The sequence below is a fragment of the Triticum dicoccoides genome, chromosome 1A (assembly GCF_002162155.2).
Source record: "Triticum dicoccoides isolate Atlit2015 ecotype Zavitan chromosome 1A, WEW_v2.0, whole genome shotgun sequence".
NCBI classification, from domain to species: domain Eukaryota; kingdom Viridiplantae; phylum Streptophyta; class Magnoliopsida; order Poales; family Poaceae; genus Triticum; species Triticum dicoccoides.
In genome coordinates, this window is record NC_041380.1 from 582766386 (window position 1) to 582781787 (window position 15402).

The 15402-nt window shown below is 44.1% G+C and overlaps 1 protein-coding gene across 1 annotated transcript; it reads left to right on the plus strand.

Moving 5' to 3' along the window:
• Positions 1-1147: 1147 nt before the first annotated feature.
• Positions 1148-4295, plus strand: LOC119292470 (peptidyl-prolyl cis-trans isomerase E-like). Its single transcript, XM_037571305.1, has 3 exons — positions 1148-1467; positions 1690-1952; positions 2246-4295. Exons 1-3 carry the CDS (start codon positions 1196-1198, stop codon positions 2323-2325), a joined length of 615 nt encoding a protein of 204 aa, XP_037427202.1. The 5' UTR covers positions 1148-1195; the 3' UTR covers positions 2326-4295.
• The last annotated feature ends 11107 nt before the right edge of the window (positions 4296-15402 follow it).

Here is a 15402-nt window from a genome sequence, read left to right on the forward strand (position 1 = left end):
TGTGCTCCCTCCGTTATTGTTGGTGGTTTTGCTTTACTTATGACAAAAATAGCATGTTTTTGCAGAATAAAGTATTACTTCATCAGCAAGAATTACATGCTCCCTCCGTTAATGTTGTTTATTTAATGGTTGACAAAATGATGGTTTAACGAAGTCTCGAGGGAGAAGGTAGTATTATTATTCCCTCCGTTCCAAAATAGATGACTCAACTTTAGACTAAGTTTAGTATAACGTTGGGTCATCTATTTTGGAACGGAGGGAGTAGCTTTTAAGTTACACGTTTTGTGCTTATATCAAATTGTGGATCTTCTCTTGGTTGCCAACACCAACTCCCTACCTTTGCCAACAAAAAATTGAGTCCAATGTGTCCGATAGAATATCACATCACTCTTTTCTTTGGAGTGCCAGGTACAAGACACCAGCGTGCCAAAATTGCAGTGTAGCAACATAGAGGGCAGAGTAGCTCAAATGTTTACCAGATACATTACTTTATTTTCCGCAAACTCTAATTTTGGCCATTGCATGTTAATGATACACCATCTTTAGTAGTCTTTGCAAATCTAAATAAAAAGCAAAGGGAATTAATCCAGCCCACATGGATAGCAAGCAGATGCATATCGTCGTATCTCAATATTTAGATCGACTGCCACTACAATAAAAGATGATGAGCTTTCTACACATTTTCTTATGCCTTATTGTGGATCTCACGTTCTATGGTTTAAGCACATGTAATATTTTTGTAGCACATATTTGTCTCCTATAATGCTATAGTTTAAAATTCAAGCCCAGCCAGCACACGAAGAGTAGCGGTGAAGGAGAAGGAGGAAGAGAAGAAGAGAAGTAGTTTAATGGTAAAAAGAATTTGACAATGCCACCTGAGATAGATGAGGATCTATATGATGTTTTTTTTGCAAAGGGTCCATATGGTGTTGTATCATTCAAATATGTATGCCCCGTTGCAACGCACGGGCACCTTTATTACTAGTTATTTTTTAATAATAAAACACGGATTGAGTCTTCGGGTTCACCGTCGTGGACTTTTTACACAGAGGTATCTGTAGTTTTTAACAATTGAACCCGCGGTACTGTTTTTAAGTGGTGAACAGAGAAAGCGTTTCGTGGCCGGTGGGTTGTGCCTCATGGACTCGGATCAGATTTATAAAAAAGAACACACGAACTTGGGATCTCCTCCTCGATGCGTAAGGGTATGGCGCCGCCGTCGCCGCTGCCGCCACGCGCGGCCGGTCTTCTCGGATCTCCTCCTCGATGCGTAAGGGTACGGCGCCGCTGCCACCGCCACCACGCGCGGCCGGTCTTCTCCGTCCATCCGTTCTTGGGGTCCCCTGCTTCTGCTTTCCTCCCCGCAAGCAATCCCCGGCTCCTACCGACCCCGCAGCTTCATCGTCGCAGTCGCCACCACCGTCGCCTCCATGAACCAGCCGGTGCAGAAGAACACCCCCTACATAGGTACACGGTGGCACCATCCTCCCTCACTAACCTCTTCTCTGCCGCCGCTGTCCGCGCTCGGTCGCTCGCCAGCTGTTTGACGAAATTTCTCAGCGAGATGCGCATGGTTCGCCCCCGGCTGCTCTCCGGGTTGCTTCCCCGGGTGCGAAAGGACCTTGCCTTTTCTTGTTCCTGTGCGATGGAAAACTAAGCCGAGCTCCGTCCCTGCTTTCGTCGGCGCAGGTGGACTGGCGGAGGAGGGGGAGAGAAGATCCTGCATGCGGTGTTCGTGCCGTTCAGGGAGAACAAGGGCGTCAAGGGGCCGCTCGACCAGGCCACGCAGAAGCACTGCTCCTTTGGGTTCTTCACGTTCCTGGAGCGCGAGAACACCGCCACCTCCATGGACAACATGGATGGCACCGAGTTCTTCGGCCGCGTCCTCACCGTGAACTACGCCTTCCCCGAGAAAATCAAGGGAGGGGAGCAGGGATGGGCTGCGCAGCCAGGTATGTCCCGTGCTTCTCCTCTGTTCAATTACGTCACGCTCTGCTTTCGTGCTTGCGTACCTGGTTGCTTGACACTAGGGTTAGGGTTGCCAAATGTTTTTCTTACCTGGTATGAAGTTGGAAGATTAAGGGCGAGGAATTTTTAGGACGCGATTAGACTAAAGCCTAAAGATCGATATGGTGTTAATGTCTGTGAATTATGCTTTTGTATTGTGGTTTGTCTTTACGTTCTCATTATAAGGATTTACTACAGTTCAAATTGATAGAAAAATGAATTGTCCATGTACATTAAGTTTTTGTGCTGAGTCAAGGAGAAAAGTCAGCCACCGCCGCGGCGACATGTCGCGGCCATGTGAGTGTGTGGACGGGCTGACTGGTGATGGGACTTGGGGAACAAGAGCATGGGAAGCCAGGCCTTAGGAGCAAGGGCGATGGGCAGCGCGAGGACCTCGACAGTGTAGCGGTGCCTACTGGTTCTACAGGTTCTTCTCTCTCCCTTGCTTTCTCTGCCTCAATCCCAATCTTACCTCTACTTGCCGTACCATGTACATCATGTAGAACAAACTGGTTATGGAGGTGAGTGTCCCATCCATGACAAGCATAGAGCACCCACGAACTGAAACAGAGCACTGGTGTTCAGTTAGACCAGAGGAGCACACACACGATCATGTTTTGGGAACCACTGCATCATAATTTTTCGTTTTAAACTAAGTGCTGGTTAAATAAGCACAACCCTCTTATTACAAGGTTAAGTTCAACTCGACACCAGCAATATTGGCTTGTAATGAGCTAGATTGGCTGAGACTGGACATTATGGAAAATGGTAGCATAGTCTTTGTATGCTTATTTTTTTAATCGACAACACTCTAGAGTCTTGATGCTTAACTGTTGCTTTGAAATATTTGGATTGCATATTAAACTAGAGTTTCAGTGTTGAAATTTGATACCTTGCATTAGAGAGGTATAAACACTAGACAACAAGGTGACTTTGATGCAAGCTAACCGTTTACGTGAGGCTTCAGCGATGTGGATTCCAGCTTACTTTGATGTTTACATGAGACTATTTCTAGATTACCGGATCTAATATTTGCTGATTGTAGTGTGAGCCAATGAAATCAGATGATGTTTCTCAATGGGGAAATTTGGATGTTGTGTGTTACCTGTTGTTTCTTCATAACACACAGCTAAATTTCAGATTATCTTCATTGTATAGCTAATCCTCTGCCCCTCTGTAGTAAGCCTAGAATTTGAATATTTTGTACTTTGACAGTTTAGCATATATCATCTTCTTAGATTTCTTCTATTAACGTTAATAGAGTGTATAATCATTTCCTAATCAGAATTAAGAACTGTTCCCGACCAAAATAATTAAGCCAGGACCCAGATTAGTGATGAAATACTTGAGTTGTACAACAACTGAATTGCATCATTTCTATTTTATACAGCAGCCAGGACCCAGATTAGTGATGTTTATATGAACAGAAAACCGTATGAGATTTTCATGACAATATGTATGATCTCTACTTGTAAAGACTGGTACTTTAAGCCTAGAGGGACCCCTTTTGGAAAATATAAAGAAATTTTCAGCTTAGAATGACCCAACGAATTTCCTCATTGAGAAATTTTCAGCTTAGAATGACCGAACAATTTCCAGTTTACTTTAAGTAAGCTTAGAATGACCCAATGAAGTGTACTTTGCATCATACAAAAGGAAATTGTCGTGTACTCAGTATATACTTGTAAAATATAACTAACACATACATAAGAACAGTAAACCATGTCTAAAGTTTGGATCTGTACATAATTTTTTGGTCTACTGAATCTGATTATATTAACTTGGTTGGTGGTCATTGCTTCCTGTTTTAGCTATTTGTACACCTATTTGAGCACACACAATTATTTCTGGCAATTATTCTATAGGGACAGATGAGGCCGCCACAATCCCATGTCTCGCTCAATGTATGAATGACCCCTGAGTATAATTTGCGCCAAGTACTTCAGCTTAGCCTACTTATGTTGTTTTAAGGACAATCATTCTATTTTAGACCATTTGAAAATAAATTGATCTGAAATGTGTAATGCATCTTTTAGTCCTATAATTTTGGATGATAGGCAGTTTGTCAAGTTCACTGGAAGATATTTTAGGAATGGATGATGCAATCTCTGCGGGACTGTGGACCATGCTACTCGGGTCAGAGCGCAAGCTAGCTACTATTTTTAAGAAGGGGTGCCAAGTTGATATAGAGGAGCGTGGAGTTGTGGGGGTCTTGAACAATATTTATTCGGCTAGAGTGTGATATTTTTTTATCATTTATTTGGCTAGAGTATGTGATATTATTTTTATCCCGTTGGGCATGTTTGCTATACTAAAAAAGTATACGGATTGCTTCTGCCCGTTCACCGTCAACATATTACAGAAACTCCTTATGTTTTAAAACGTTTCAATGTTTTGTTAAAAAAATGACGCGTGGTTCGTTCATTTCTAAACGTCAACCCCGTATATGTACTTATTGGGCCATAGATACTAATGGGCCTGCTCCTGGGCTTCAGAAGATAAGCGAAAAAAGAATTTTTGGGTGGAGATTCGAACTCGGGTCGTTTCCTTCCACCTGCCCGGCAAAACATTATAGTTAGAGATAGAGGCAGGACCAAAGATGGAGGCGAGCTTTCTCGATCTGGGCTAAGTTGGCTTTGTGAAGTTAGGTTAATGCATGACTGGCTTGAAAGGAGCTGGAGTGCTACCAAACAACCCGTAAGTCGGTGATGTCTTCATAGTTCTTCTACACATATTGTTGTTTTTTTAACATCACCGGGAGGCAAAAAACTGCCCACCTGAATTTTATATAACCAGATCAAACAAGAGTTACAGAGTAGAGAGGGGTCGAGAGGGAGTGCCCAACTGCACCGAAAAAGCAGCGGAGCTTCTACACATATTGTCACTGGTTTCCATCACTTTTCTTTCCCATAAGGACACCAAATTCCATGGGCATAATGATGATCACTAGAAAATGACTATGTACTCCCTCCGTTTCTAAATACAAGTCTTTTTTAAAGGTTTCAATACAAAATACATACAGATTTATATAGACATACTTTAGAGTATAGATTTACGCATTTTGCTTCGTATGTAGTCCCTTATCGAAATCTCTAGACAAACTTATATTTAGGAACGGTGGGAGTACATATTAAATCTATATACAATTGATGCCCCGTGTAATCACAAAATCAAGAGTTTGGACTAACATTTATTCAAGGCATTTATGTATCATTCAATATAAGTCATTGTTTTAAAATAAATTTACTGAGCTAGAGAAACGAGAAGTTTTTTTCTCCCGTTGCACCATAGTTACTTTGTTCTCAATGGCTTGATTTGAACGCCGAAATTTTATTATCCCTTATCCCGTTACAACGCACGGGCCCTTTTGCTAGTAATACCTAAATTGCTACTGGTACCCGAAAGTGTACCACACTTTTGCATTAAAGGCTGACAGATGGGACCCAATTGTTGAGTCAACCCAGTCAACTGTTGACCAGTTGACTGGTCAACGAAGTCAAACGGGCCCACATGTCATTGTCACTTAAATTAACTAGTGTCTAGTAGTTTAAGAAAAAGAGGCCACGTTCCGTTGTTTTACTATACTAAACTAGCAGTACCAGGGTTGGACCCAACACACACGTACGCACACACAGAGCGCACTCACACACACACACACACACGACACACACACAGCACACACAGGACACACACGACACGCACACACACACACACACGCTCGGCCCTGGCCACAGCCCAAGCCGAGGCCAGCGGCGGCAGTCAGGCGCAGGAGCAAGTAGCAGCTAAGAGCAGCAGTTAACGGCAGCAGGAGAGGCGTTGCAAAGTAGCGGTGACAAGCCAGCGGCGGCGGCGGCAGCGCGGGCAGGCGCGAGCAGCAACGGGCCGACGAGCGCGCGCAGGGTGGCCTCGGGGCAGCGAGGGCGCGGCCGGATCCAGCGGCAGCAACGGCGAGTAGCGGTGGGAGCATGAGCAGCACGCAGCAGAAGCAGGCAAGCAGCACGTACACGAGAACTCCGGCGCGGCCATGGCGACTAAGCCATGCACAGGAGCGGCGACTAACGGAGTGGATCGAGGGGAAAAGCAGGGGGATCGGAGGAGGAGCTCATAGGGGGGTTCGTGGACATGGTCGAACGGCGCGGGGATGGTCAGATGCATCGCGCTCGTTGTTAGAGTTGTGTCGAATATAGTGTACAAGGTAGGTTATAGTTGGACTATGAGTTATATTGTGTTTACATAGGATGTGGAGTCGTGTCCTAATAGAACACTTGTATTCTAGACCTCTCATATATAGCGAGGGTAGACACACGATGTAACCTATGTCAACATAATAGCACATGCGCGCAAGGGGGAGCCGGCAGCGTGTGTCGGCGCCCTGGTGGCGGAGGTGCGGTATTGTGACGGTGTCACGGGAAGGAGCGCCCGTAGTCAGGCCCCGAGGATGTAGCCATGTCGGTAAACCTCGTTAACAAATCTCGGTATCGTGTTCGTGTGATTGCTTGGTACTCGGATGATCGACGGTATGCATCGAATTTATTCTAACAAGTGGTATCATAAGCAAGGTTCAATTTGAGGATGCGAATCGTTGATCTAGAGGAGAGAAGCGCTCGGCATGGATTAACATTGTTCGTATGGATGTCGCAACGAGTGACATGTACGGACGAGGGGTGATCCGGACAGCGGCGTTTTCTGGAATAGCAATCGGAAGGAGGCAGAGTTCTCGGCAAGATCCAAAGGCTCTGGATCGATCCATCGCACTGCAGCTTCAAGCGTACGCGACGCTACTTCCATCAATCCGATGCAACTGCGTAGACGGCCGGCCTAGGCAAGACCCGAGCATGGGAACCCACCAAGGCACGACGTGCTGATTATCGATCGCAAGGAGCAGCTGCTGGTGTTGACTTGGGCAAGCAAAAGAAGCATTGGAAATTTTGTGCCAAGGAAGCCATGTCACGTGAGAAGACCAGATTTTTCTTTGGTTGGAATTGCTATCAGTACGCGGAGGCTGTTTGTGTACTTGGGCATCACGTTAGTAGCTCGGTTATTTATTCACAAGTCAATCGTACAAAGAATCTGGCACCAAGGGGTATAGGTGGAGAAGTTCAACGGAACTGAGAACTTTGGGTTACGGCAGATATGGGTGAAAGATTGTTGGCACAATAGAGATGCTTGCAGGCGTTGCGGAAAGTCGTGTTAGCTAAGATGGAAGTGGGAGCCTTGTGCGTGCCACGCAGTTGGACAAGGTTTGGCTGGATCGGACTAGATAGTCTGATGGATCGACGCAAGTCGGTTGATACAGAAGACGGTGGTGAGATCAGCGATGACGACATTAGAGCGTGATGCCGATGGTGACCGACTTCTGGGCATGGAAACACGTGGCGCAGGCACGAGGCTCGTGCGGCTTTGACAAGACTATGGCGCGGGATTGATTCAAGATGATGTATACACGGAGCTTGAAGTCGATGAGGCGCGTTGGTGGACTGATCATCTGCCATAGAGTCATGTTGAAGGTGGAGCTGGAGTCTGGAGGACTTCACTCGGTGCTGATTGAGGGGCTACGGCGTAAGTCGACAGAGAGTCGAAGTCTATTCAGCGGGAAAAACGAGTGACACGCAGTTCGGACTGGAGCCCAGTGGTCTGATGGAAGTTTGAAACTCGTCATCGGTCGGTGATGATCGGTGATACTCTGCAGTGGGGGTTGAGTGGTGTGGTTCATGACCCTTGAGACTCGACCGGGACAGCAGAGGCTCGACGCGGTAATAGCGACGAGGCGTGCGGTATGCACGGGACATGGAGACGGGCCAGGGCTCTGGTGGTCATATATGTGATGAGACAACTGCGAATTTGACTTAGGGTGGCTACAAGCAATGATGAAATTCCTTCAAGTTTCAGATAGGCAGTCAAGAAAGGAGCGGTGATATTGAGTTCAGGTAAATCTTATGTGTGAACTCAATATGTGAGTTACTCACTTACACGCAGGTCAGTGATCAGTGTGTGATGACGTTGGACGGATACTCTGGAAGTTGGGAGCACAACCTAGAGTGACGAGGAACTTAATTTTGCTCGAGTGTTGATTGTTGTCAAGAAAAAAAGGGACTACAAGTTGCAGGTGGAGTCATATATGGGGTCTTTGGAGTAGCAGCGGTACTCATGGGATAAACTCAAGTCCAATGTACATGGAAGGTTGACACATGGACGAATTCAAGGTGGTGGAGAATATTTGTCAAGGTGGAGTTTGTTAGAGTTGTGTCGAATATAGTGTACAAGGTAGGTTACAGTTGGACTATGAGTTGTATTGTGTTTACATAGGATGTGGAGTCGTGTCCTAATAGGACACTTGTATCCTAGACCTCTCATATATAGCTGGGGTGGAAACGATGTAACCTATGCCAACATAATAGCACAGGCGCGCAAGGGGGAGCCGGCGGCGTGTTCCGGCGTTCGGGTAGCCGATGTGCGGTATTGTGACGGTGTCACGGAAAAGAGCGCCCGTTGTTAGGCCCCGGGATGTAGCCATATCGATGAACCTTGTTAACAAATTTTGGTGTCGTGCTCGTGTGATTGTTTGGCACTCGGATGATCGACGGTATGGCTCGAATTTATTCTAACACTCGTCGACGAGATGCAACGGCCAGGGCAGAAACCACCTCGATCCCCAGCGTACAGTGCCTCCTAGCTTGATCTAGCGAAGGTAGGCGAAGGAGTCGAGGATGGCGGTGCTCCTGGACGAGCTCCCGCTCGCCGGGAAGGCCAGTGGCCGCGAGGATAGCGATGGCGCGTCGACGACTGCTCGGGAGCAAGGAAACAGAGAGGGAGAGGACGAGTGAGAGGATAAGTGAGGACTAGGGTTTGTCTACAGGGCCGGGAGCGATCTTATCCTCGTCGGGGATGCATCGGATGGTCGATACGGCGGCAAAAACAGCCAGGGCGGCGTGGATGTGCTCCAGGCACAGGTGCTCTGCCTACTGTACGCGAGGATGAGGATAAGGGAGAGATGGGCTGGGCCTAGGTACTGTATCACTCGAGCCGAGTGCATAGTGCACCATTTTCTCTTATTATATTTCTGTTTTTGCCTTTTGCTACTGGTTTTATATAAATGAGCTAGCAAAGAATATTTTTTAGCTGTAAAACTTTTCACAAGAAACAAACACAACAATACTAGAAGGCACAAAAGGTTTGGGGCCATTTGGAGCTGTCTAAGAGTTTTTGAAAAAAGAAAAGGCAAAATTAATTACTGTTGGACCACTCAAATAATTCCCAGGGGCATATTTGGGAATTTAGGTGTGGTTGGTTGCAACATGAAAAATACTTAGATAATATTTGCCAAATAATGAACTATTTTGATTGCATGACAAAAGAAGTAAATATTTAACATGCAAATTCAAATTGGAATTTGGCTTTGATTTTGGACAAGTGGCCTATTGGCTTAGTGATCATGATGACATGACCGCCATTAGAGGGAGATCACTGTAGCATGATTCTCGGGGTGTTACAAGATTCTTCCGTCCAAAAACAAGGACGTTTGTCATAGGAAAGAAATGCCTCGTGAATAATACTATGGTCTCAAACTTATGTCATAGATTCCCCTGGAAAAAAATTACATGATAGATGCACACATAGACATGTTTAATGCCGTCTCAGTTAAAAAATTTTCATGCAGCCTAGAGAAAAGAGGCAAAAAGAAATCAGAATCTCCCATCAAAAAACAAGGAACGTATTGTCCTATAAAGAAATGCGTGTTAGTTTACATCCAAAGAAGATTCACACGCACGTTCATCCACTTGCAAAATGGGAAAAAGGAACATCATGTACTTCTACACCTCAGAAACTCAATACATGATCATGTCAACATACTACCTCCATCAATTTGGTGATCAAATATCCCTGCTGTTTAAACCTTAATTCGGCACATCATTTTGCTGCTGCACAAACCTAAATTTCCACTTATGATTATATGCCATGACAATAAACCATAACTTTGTACAAATCACAAATCATCCAGTTTTGCCCCGTGCTTTACTTCTACATACTGAGAAATATGATGCAAATGTCTAAAAGCCACATGAAATAATCAATGCTCTAGGTTGTGGTCCGATGGTTAATTCTACAGACTAAAAAATAGCATGTAGATGACTAAATGTCACATGAGTTAATAAACTATTAGCTCAATAACTAAACTTCAAATATTCGTCAAAAAATATAATATCTGAAAAATTAGTGCCAAGGGAATTCAACTAGATTTGATATCCATGGAACGATCATCCATAACCTATTTTGCACAGTTCGTGTCAAACGGAAGATATCAAATGTCACATATGCATGGAAGGGAAGAATTTGTGGCGAGTAATTACACATGTGCATGCCAAAGGAAAGGAATCAATACCAGTAGAGAATTACCAATGCCAACAAGAACAAGTTTGTTGTTTAGAGAATTCATCGATATGGTTCCATTTTCCCTATCCACAATGCAGTTATGGGCATTTTATTCAAAGGAATTTAGAAAACATTGAATTATAAATCTCATGAGTTTATAATACAGATTGTTTGATATATAAGATTAGAAATCTTACAATGTTCTTCTATATATCCTTTAATTTGAATGGGAAAAGTTTTTTCTCTCATCTAAAGTTGTGGAAAATTAAATGGTCATGTATGGTTTCTTATGTTATTTCTATGATGCACTCAAGCATGCTTTTATGTGAATTTAAGAGGTGTCAACACAACCATGCAGTAAAATTGATAATTTTGATTAAGACTTGGGAATCATGGTGTCCAAGCCTATGTAGTCATGTTAAGAGCTGCCAACACAACATGACTATATATATTGATGATGTTCTAGGAAACTTTCTGTAGAGTTTCTCTAAATTCTAAAGTGACTTCTAACCACGGGGTTCTTGACAGCAAGGGCGCGCCCGTCACCGAGGCGTTCGGAATGTGGGATTTCATCTCCATCAATGATGAGCATGCATGACTTCTCCGGCAAGAAGGTATCAAACATCCAAAACCCTGCCATTCTATTTTTTAAGGACATATGCTAACGATGTTCCATACACATTAATATACATGCAGATCATTTAACAACCATAAAAAAAGGCAATTTTATCAACTGAATCAGCAGTGTAGCTTTAATGATGCATTAATAATACAATTCCAGGGCCTAGCGTTTCATATATGATGTGAAACCAATTGGCATTGACATGGAACTATAGTTGCAACAATACCTTGCATTTTTTTTCATGAAATAAATAACGTCATGCATATATTTGGCATCACAAACGCATTGCTTGACTACATATCAATACATTTTTGTTGTTGTCGAAAGAACCCTCAGAAATAGTGTGAATGATGTTTGTTCAAGGAGAGAGACGTCAAATTTATGCTTTGGGGAGATGATGTGTCGAGTTCGCTCAATTCAACTATACTATAATGATCATTTTGTAAATGTACTAGTAAACCATCTTGTTGGCGGATTTTTTCTCCCCATTCCCCACCGTACGACCTACGGGTCTTACTGCAGCAGATGCACAAATTTCCTTATTGCACATGATACATTCTCAGTTATTTAAATGTCGCATGCTATAGATGCAGGTCCACCTAAAAGTGTATCCCATGCAATGAGACAACTAGTGGACGAGGAGCACCATCTGCTTACGGGGCATTGGATTAAAACTAAGGGGCAAGATCCATCTCAGAGGTGGTGTGATGGCATATTTGCAAAATAAACCACATAGTGCAACAGCCCAACATGTAGTTGCATACATTCTTCCACATGAGAGCTTATCCTATGCAACGACACAACTGGTGCACCAGGAGCACCAACAACATATGGGCCATTGGATTTTATAATGAATGGGCAAGATCCAACACAGATGTGGCGTAATAGCATATTTGTAAAAGAAACCCCATAGTTCATTTAAATTGAGCGAACCCGTGGAACAACATCCCCAAACATAGTCATTTCTCTACCTCGCCATCTCCTGTAAGGTTGTATCACATGAGGTAGGGTGAAAGGAATTCGTCCATGTTGTCTTTCTCCCTCTCAGAAACAGTAATAACACAATAATGATGTTTGTTGTTACCCAACAATACAAAAGTATCACAACAATTAGCAGCTCATGGTTATTCACATATGTACTTATAAGATAATGGAATTAGGAAGGAAAGCGTCATCTACATAATTCTCCTAAAGAGATGCCTGCCTACGCTCTTTGAATATATTGACATTGTCTGACTCTTGTATATGCAGCCGTTCTCCACACATACATTTCGAGACAAGAGAGGAATTCCTTTCAAATCTATTTTTATTTCTAGAAATGAGTCCGCACCACAAGATGCAAGAGGATGAACAAAAACTAAAACCATCTAATTGCAGATGTATATCCAAAAATAAATCGACTACATGATATGGTTGGATAAGATTATTTTATATATAATGCAGAGAATTCAGTAACATTGAAGAATTATGTACAAGATCATGGTCTTTACCCCTAAAATCATTCCGAGTGTTTGATTTGAAGAGCTTGCTCTCACTTGCTGGCGTTCATCTATTGATGCAGAGGTCGGAGATTTCAACCTTCTTTTCAAAAAAAAAAAACTTGCTGACAATCATTCAAATTTTTTGTTTGCATCCTTACAGTTTTTTGTTTACTCCTTTACGCTGATATGCTACAAGTAATTGACAAACTTGTAGCATGTCAGGTTATAGGAGTGAAGAAAAGGACCCTATACGAAGGATAAAACCCTAGCCATCAGTCTTCCTCACCGATTCCCCACCCATCACCGTCGCTCGAGATCGCCGCTGGTGAAGCCTTGCGACCACCAAGGGTGGCGGCGGCAAAGCATTGCCGTTGAGCTCGGTTTTGGCCGTCTCGAGATTCTACTTTGGTTGTGGATGCAGGGGCCTCCGGCGTCGGCGGTGCCACCGGTGCTGGTCATCTTTGGTATGCCGTCGCCCTTCTCCGTTGTCCCTGCCATTGCCCTCCGCAATGGATGTTGTCCTTGACTCTACTCCGCATTACTAAGTGCTATTCAGGGGCGGACCTACGTAATGCCAACCGGTGTCACAGGACACCGGTAATTGTTTTGATTACGTTATATATATATAGCCCATTTAAGCGTGTGACACCAGTAAACATTGTTGTTGGACACCGGCGAGAAGCCACCAGACTGAGTGCTTGTGCAGCCCATCTAATGGCCCATGCAGTCACGCACTCCCGAGAGTTGATCAATCTGATCGATTGACTCAAAAAAAATTATCTGATCGATTGATTCACTTTGTGTGTATCTGCTCATATCGCCTTTTGGTTTCTCGCCTCCTCTGCACTGAATCCTCATGGCCTCGTCCTCGTCCTATAGGCCAACCCCGTGGCTCACCATCGCATGACATCACGCCGACTTTTTCCCTGGATCGCTGGAGAAAATATTAGGGCAAGGTAACTCCCTTATCTTTTTCAAGTCCAAGCCTCGACTAGAGTTTTGAATCTCAAAGGTCTTAAAATTGAGAATAGGTTATGGTACTTTTTCAAATTTCGGGAGTGGTTCCCATCTGTTTGAAAATTGGATTACTATGATATTCCAAAAAAAATTTGTGATTCACATCTACTTGAGAATTAGATTATTGTGATTTTTCAGGTTTTCGTGGTGATTTCCTAATTTACCAATAAACTTTGTTTCCTTAGTTTGGAATTTTGTATGTATATAATCAACTTGTATTTGAATTGTTGAGTGATTCTTTTATGAAAATCATGTACTACGAGCATGATTTTAAATTGTTCGTGAAATCTTCGTGATCGCGCCACAATTGCTGTTGGAGAGCCTCGAGACTACAATGTGGTAACCTCTATGAAATCCTCAAATTCAGCAAAAACTTTCAAATATCATATATCCCCGATGGAAAACTACTCGCTATAGCTGCTGAGAGAGGCTGCCCCAAAAATTTTTCTCCCCCGAATAAAAGCAATGACTACATGGGACACCGGGACATTTTCGTTCTGGGTCCGCCCCTGGTGCTATTATAGAAATTTCTTAGGAACCCTCATTTCCAAATGTTCCATCGGCCCACCTCTCAGCTGGATCTTGTCATAAGTGGCTCGTGCATCAGGTGCACGCAAGCTCATTGTTGTGCCGTATTCTCGTGCTCGGCGTTCATCCTGTCATAGTGTGATGTCACTATCGGCGTGCTCCACGCTTCTCTTGTCATCGACCGCCGCTGTCGGTCGATGTTGAGCACGGGAAATAAACTGCCAAAGCTTTCAGCATGTCGTACACTCATAGTTGGCGTACGTGCTTCTGATTTGAAAACCAGGACCTATACAGTATACACACATGAGGGTGCATGCGGTTGCAGCCAGCGTGTCTCAGGTTCACGACCGGTCACCATTCGCCGGCCTCTTGCCGCGAAAAGACTGCATGCAGATATCATGTGCCACCGCCGTGGTCGCAGAAGCAGTGGCATGGTGAGCGTGAGATGTGGACGAGCACCGGCGTGCTCACCGCTCGTTAAGCAAACCAGGCTGAACATCCGGCTATGTGGGCTCACAATATATGCATTTGTCATCTTTCATCCGTTCATAGTTGAATCTTCACCTAGATCTTCTCCGGCTGCTCGGTGCCGGTACGCACCTGTTCGGAGAGCAAATCATGTGAAACCGCTGACGGCTATGTTGGCAGTGCCGCAGTCGACCTGGTTTTCTTCCCGCAACAATGGCCTAGCAGAACTGTGAGATGTTGGGCGTATCGACTTCAAAATAAATCTAAGCAACGGCGTCGGTGACAATTATGTAACTGAGGTGAGGTTCCTCGAAAAAGATTTATATTTTCAGGGGGTAATAATATGAACTAGTAATAATATGAAAACATCTAGGCAAGCCCCATAAAAACTGAAAAAGTTTGAAACAAAATTTGTAACACAAACATTAAAATCATCTGTTTTGAGTCGAAACAGAAACATATAGAAAATATGAAACTTGATGGACTAAATCCCAGCTATCAACAGCATGCCCACCGATGCCGGCGGCATGGTTGCATCATCTTGCGGTCCTGTTCAGGAAGAAATTCAGGTAGGGGCGGTAAATATGGTGGAGGCTACATGAATAGAGGGATTCGTTGCTTAAAAGGAGGATCAGGGTCTATCTGTTACTCTTCCATCAGTTTTCGATGGATAAGATGGAGACGAAGAGGATCTGCTGTCTATGATTAAAAGAGGCACGGAATTAGTTGGTGGGCCATGCGGGGAATTGAGGAGACGGGGCTGCAATAGTGGGGAGCTCCAGCGTTTCTTCTTCTTTTTGTAAGCGACCAAAAACAAAAAAAAGAATACGCAGTGACCTGGTAACTTTGCTGAGATGGACGTGTGAAATAGGAACCTGAACGCTGACGTCCCATGAAGCTGACGTGAAT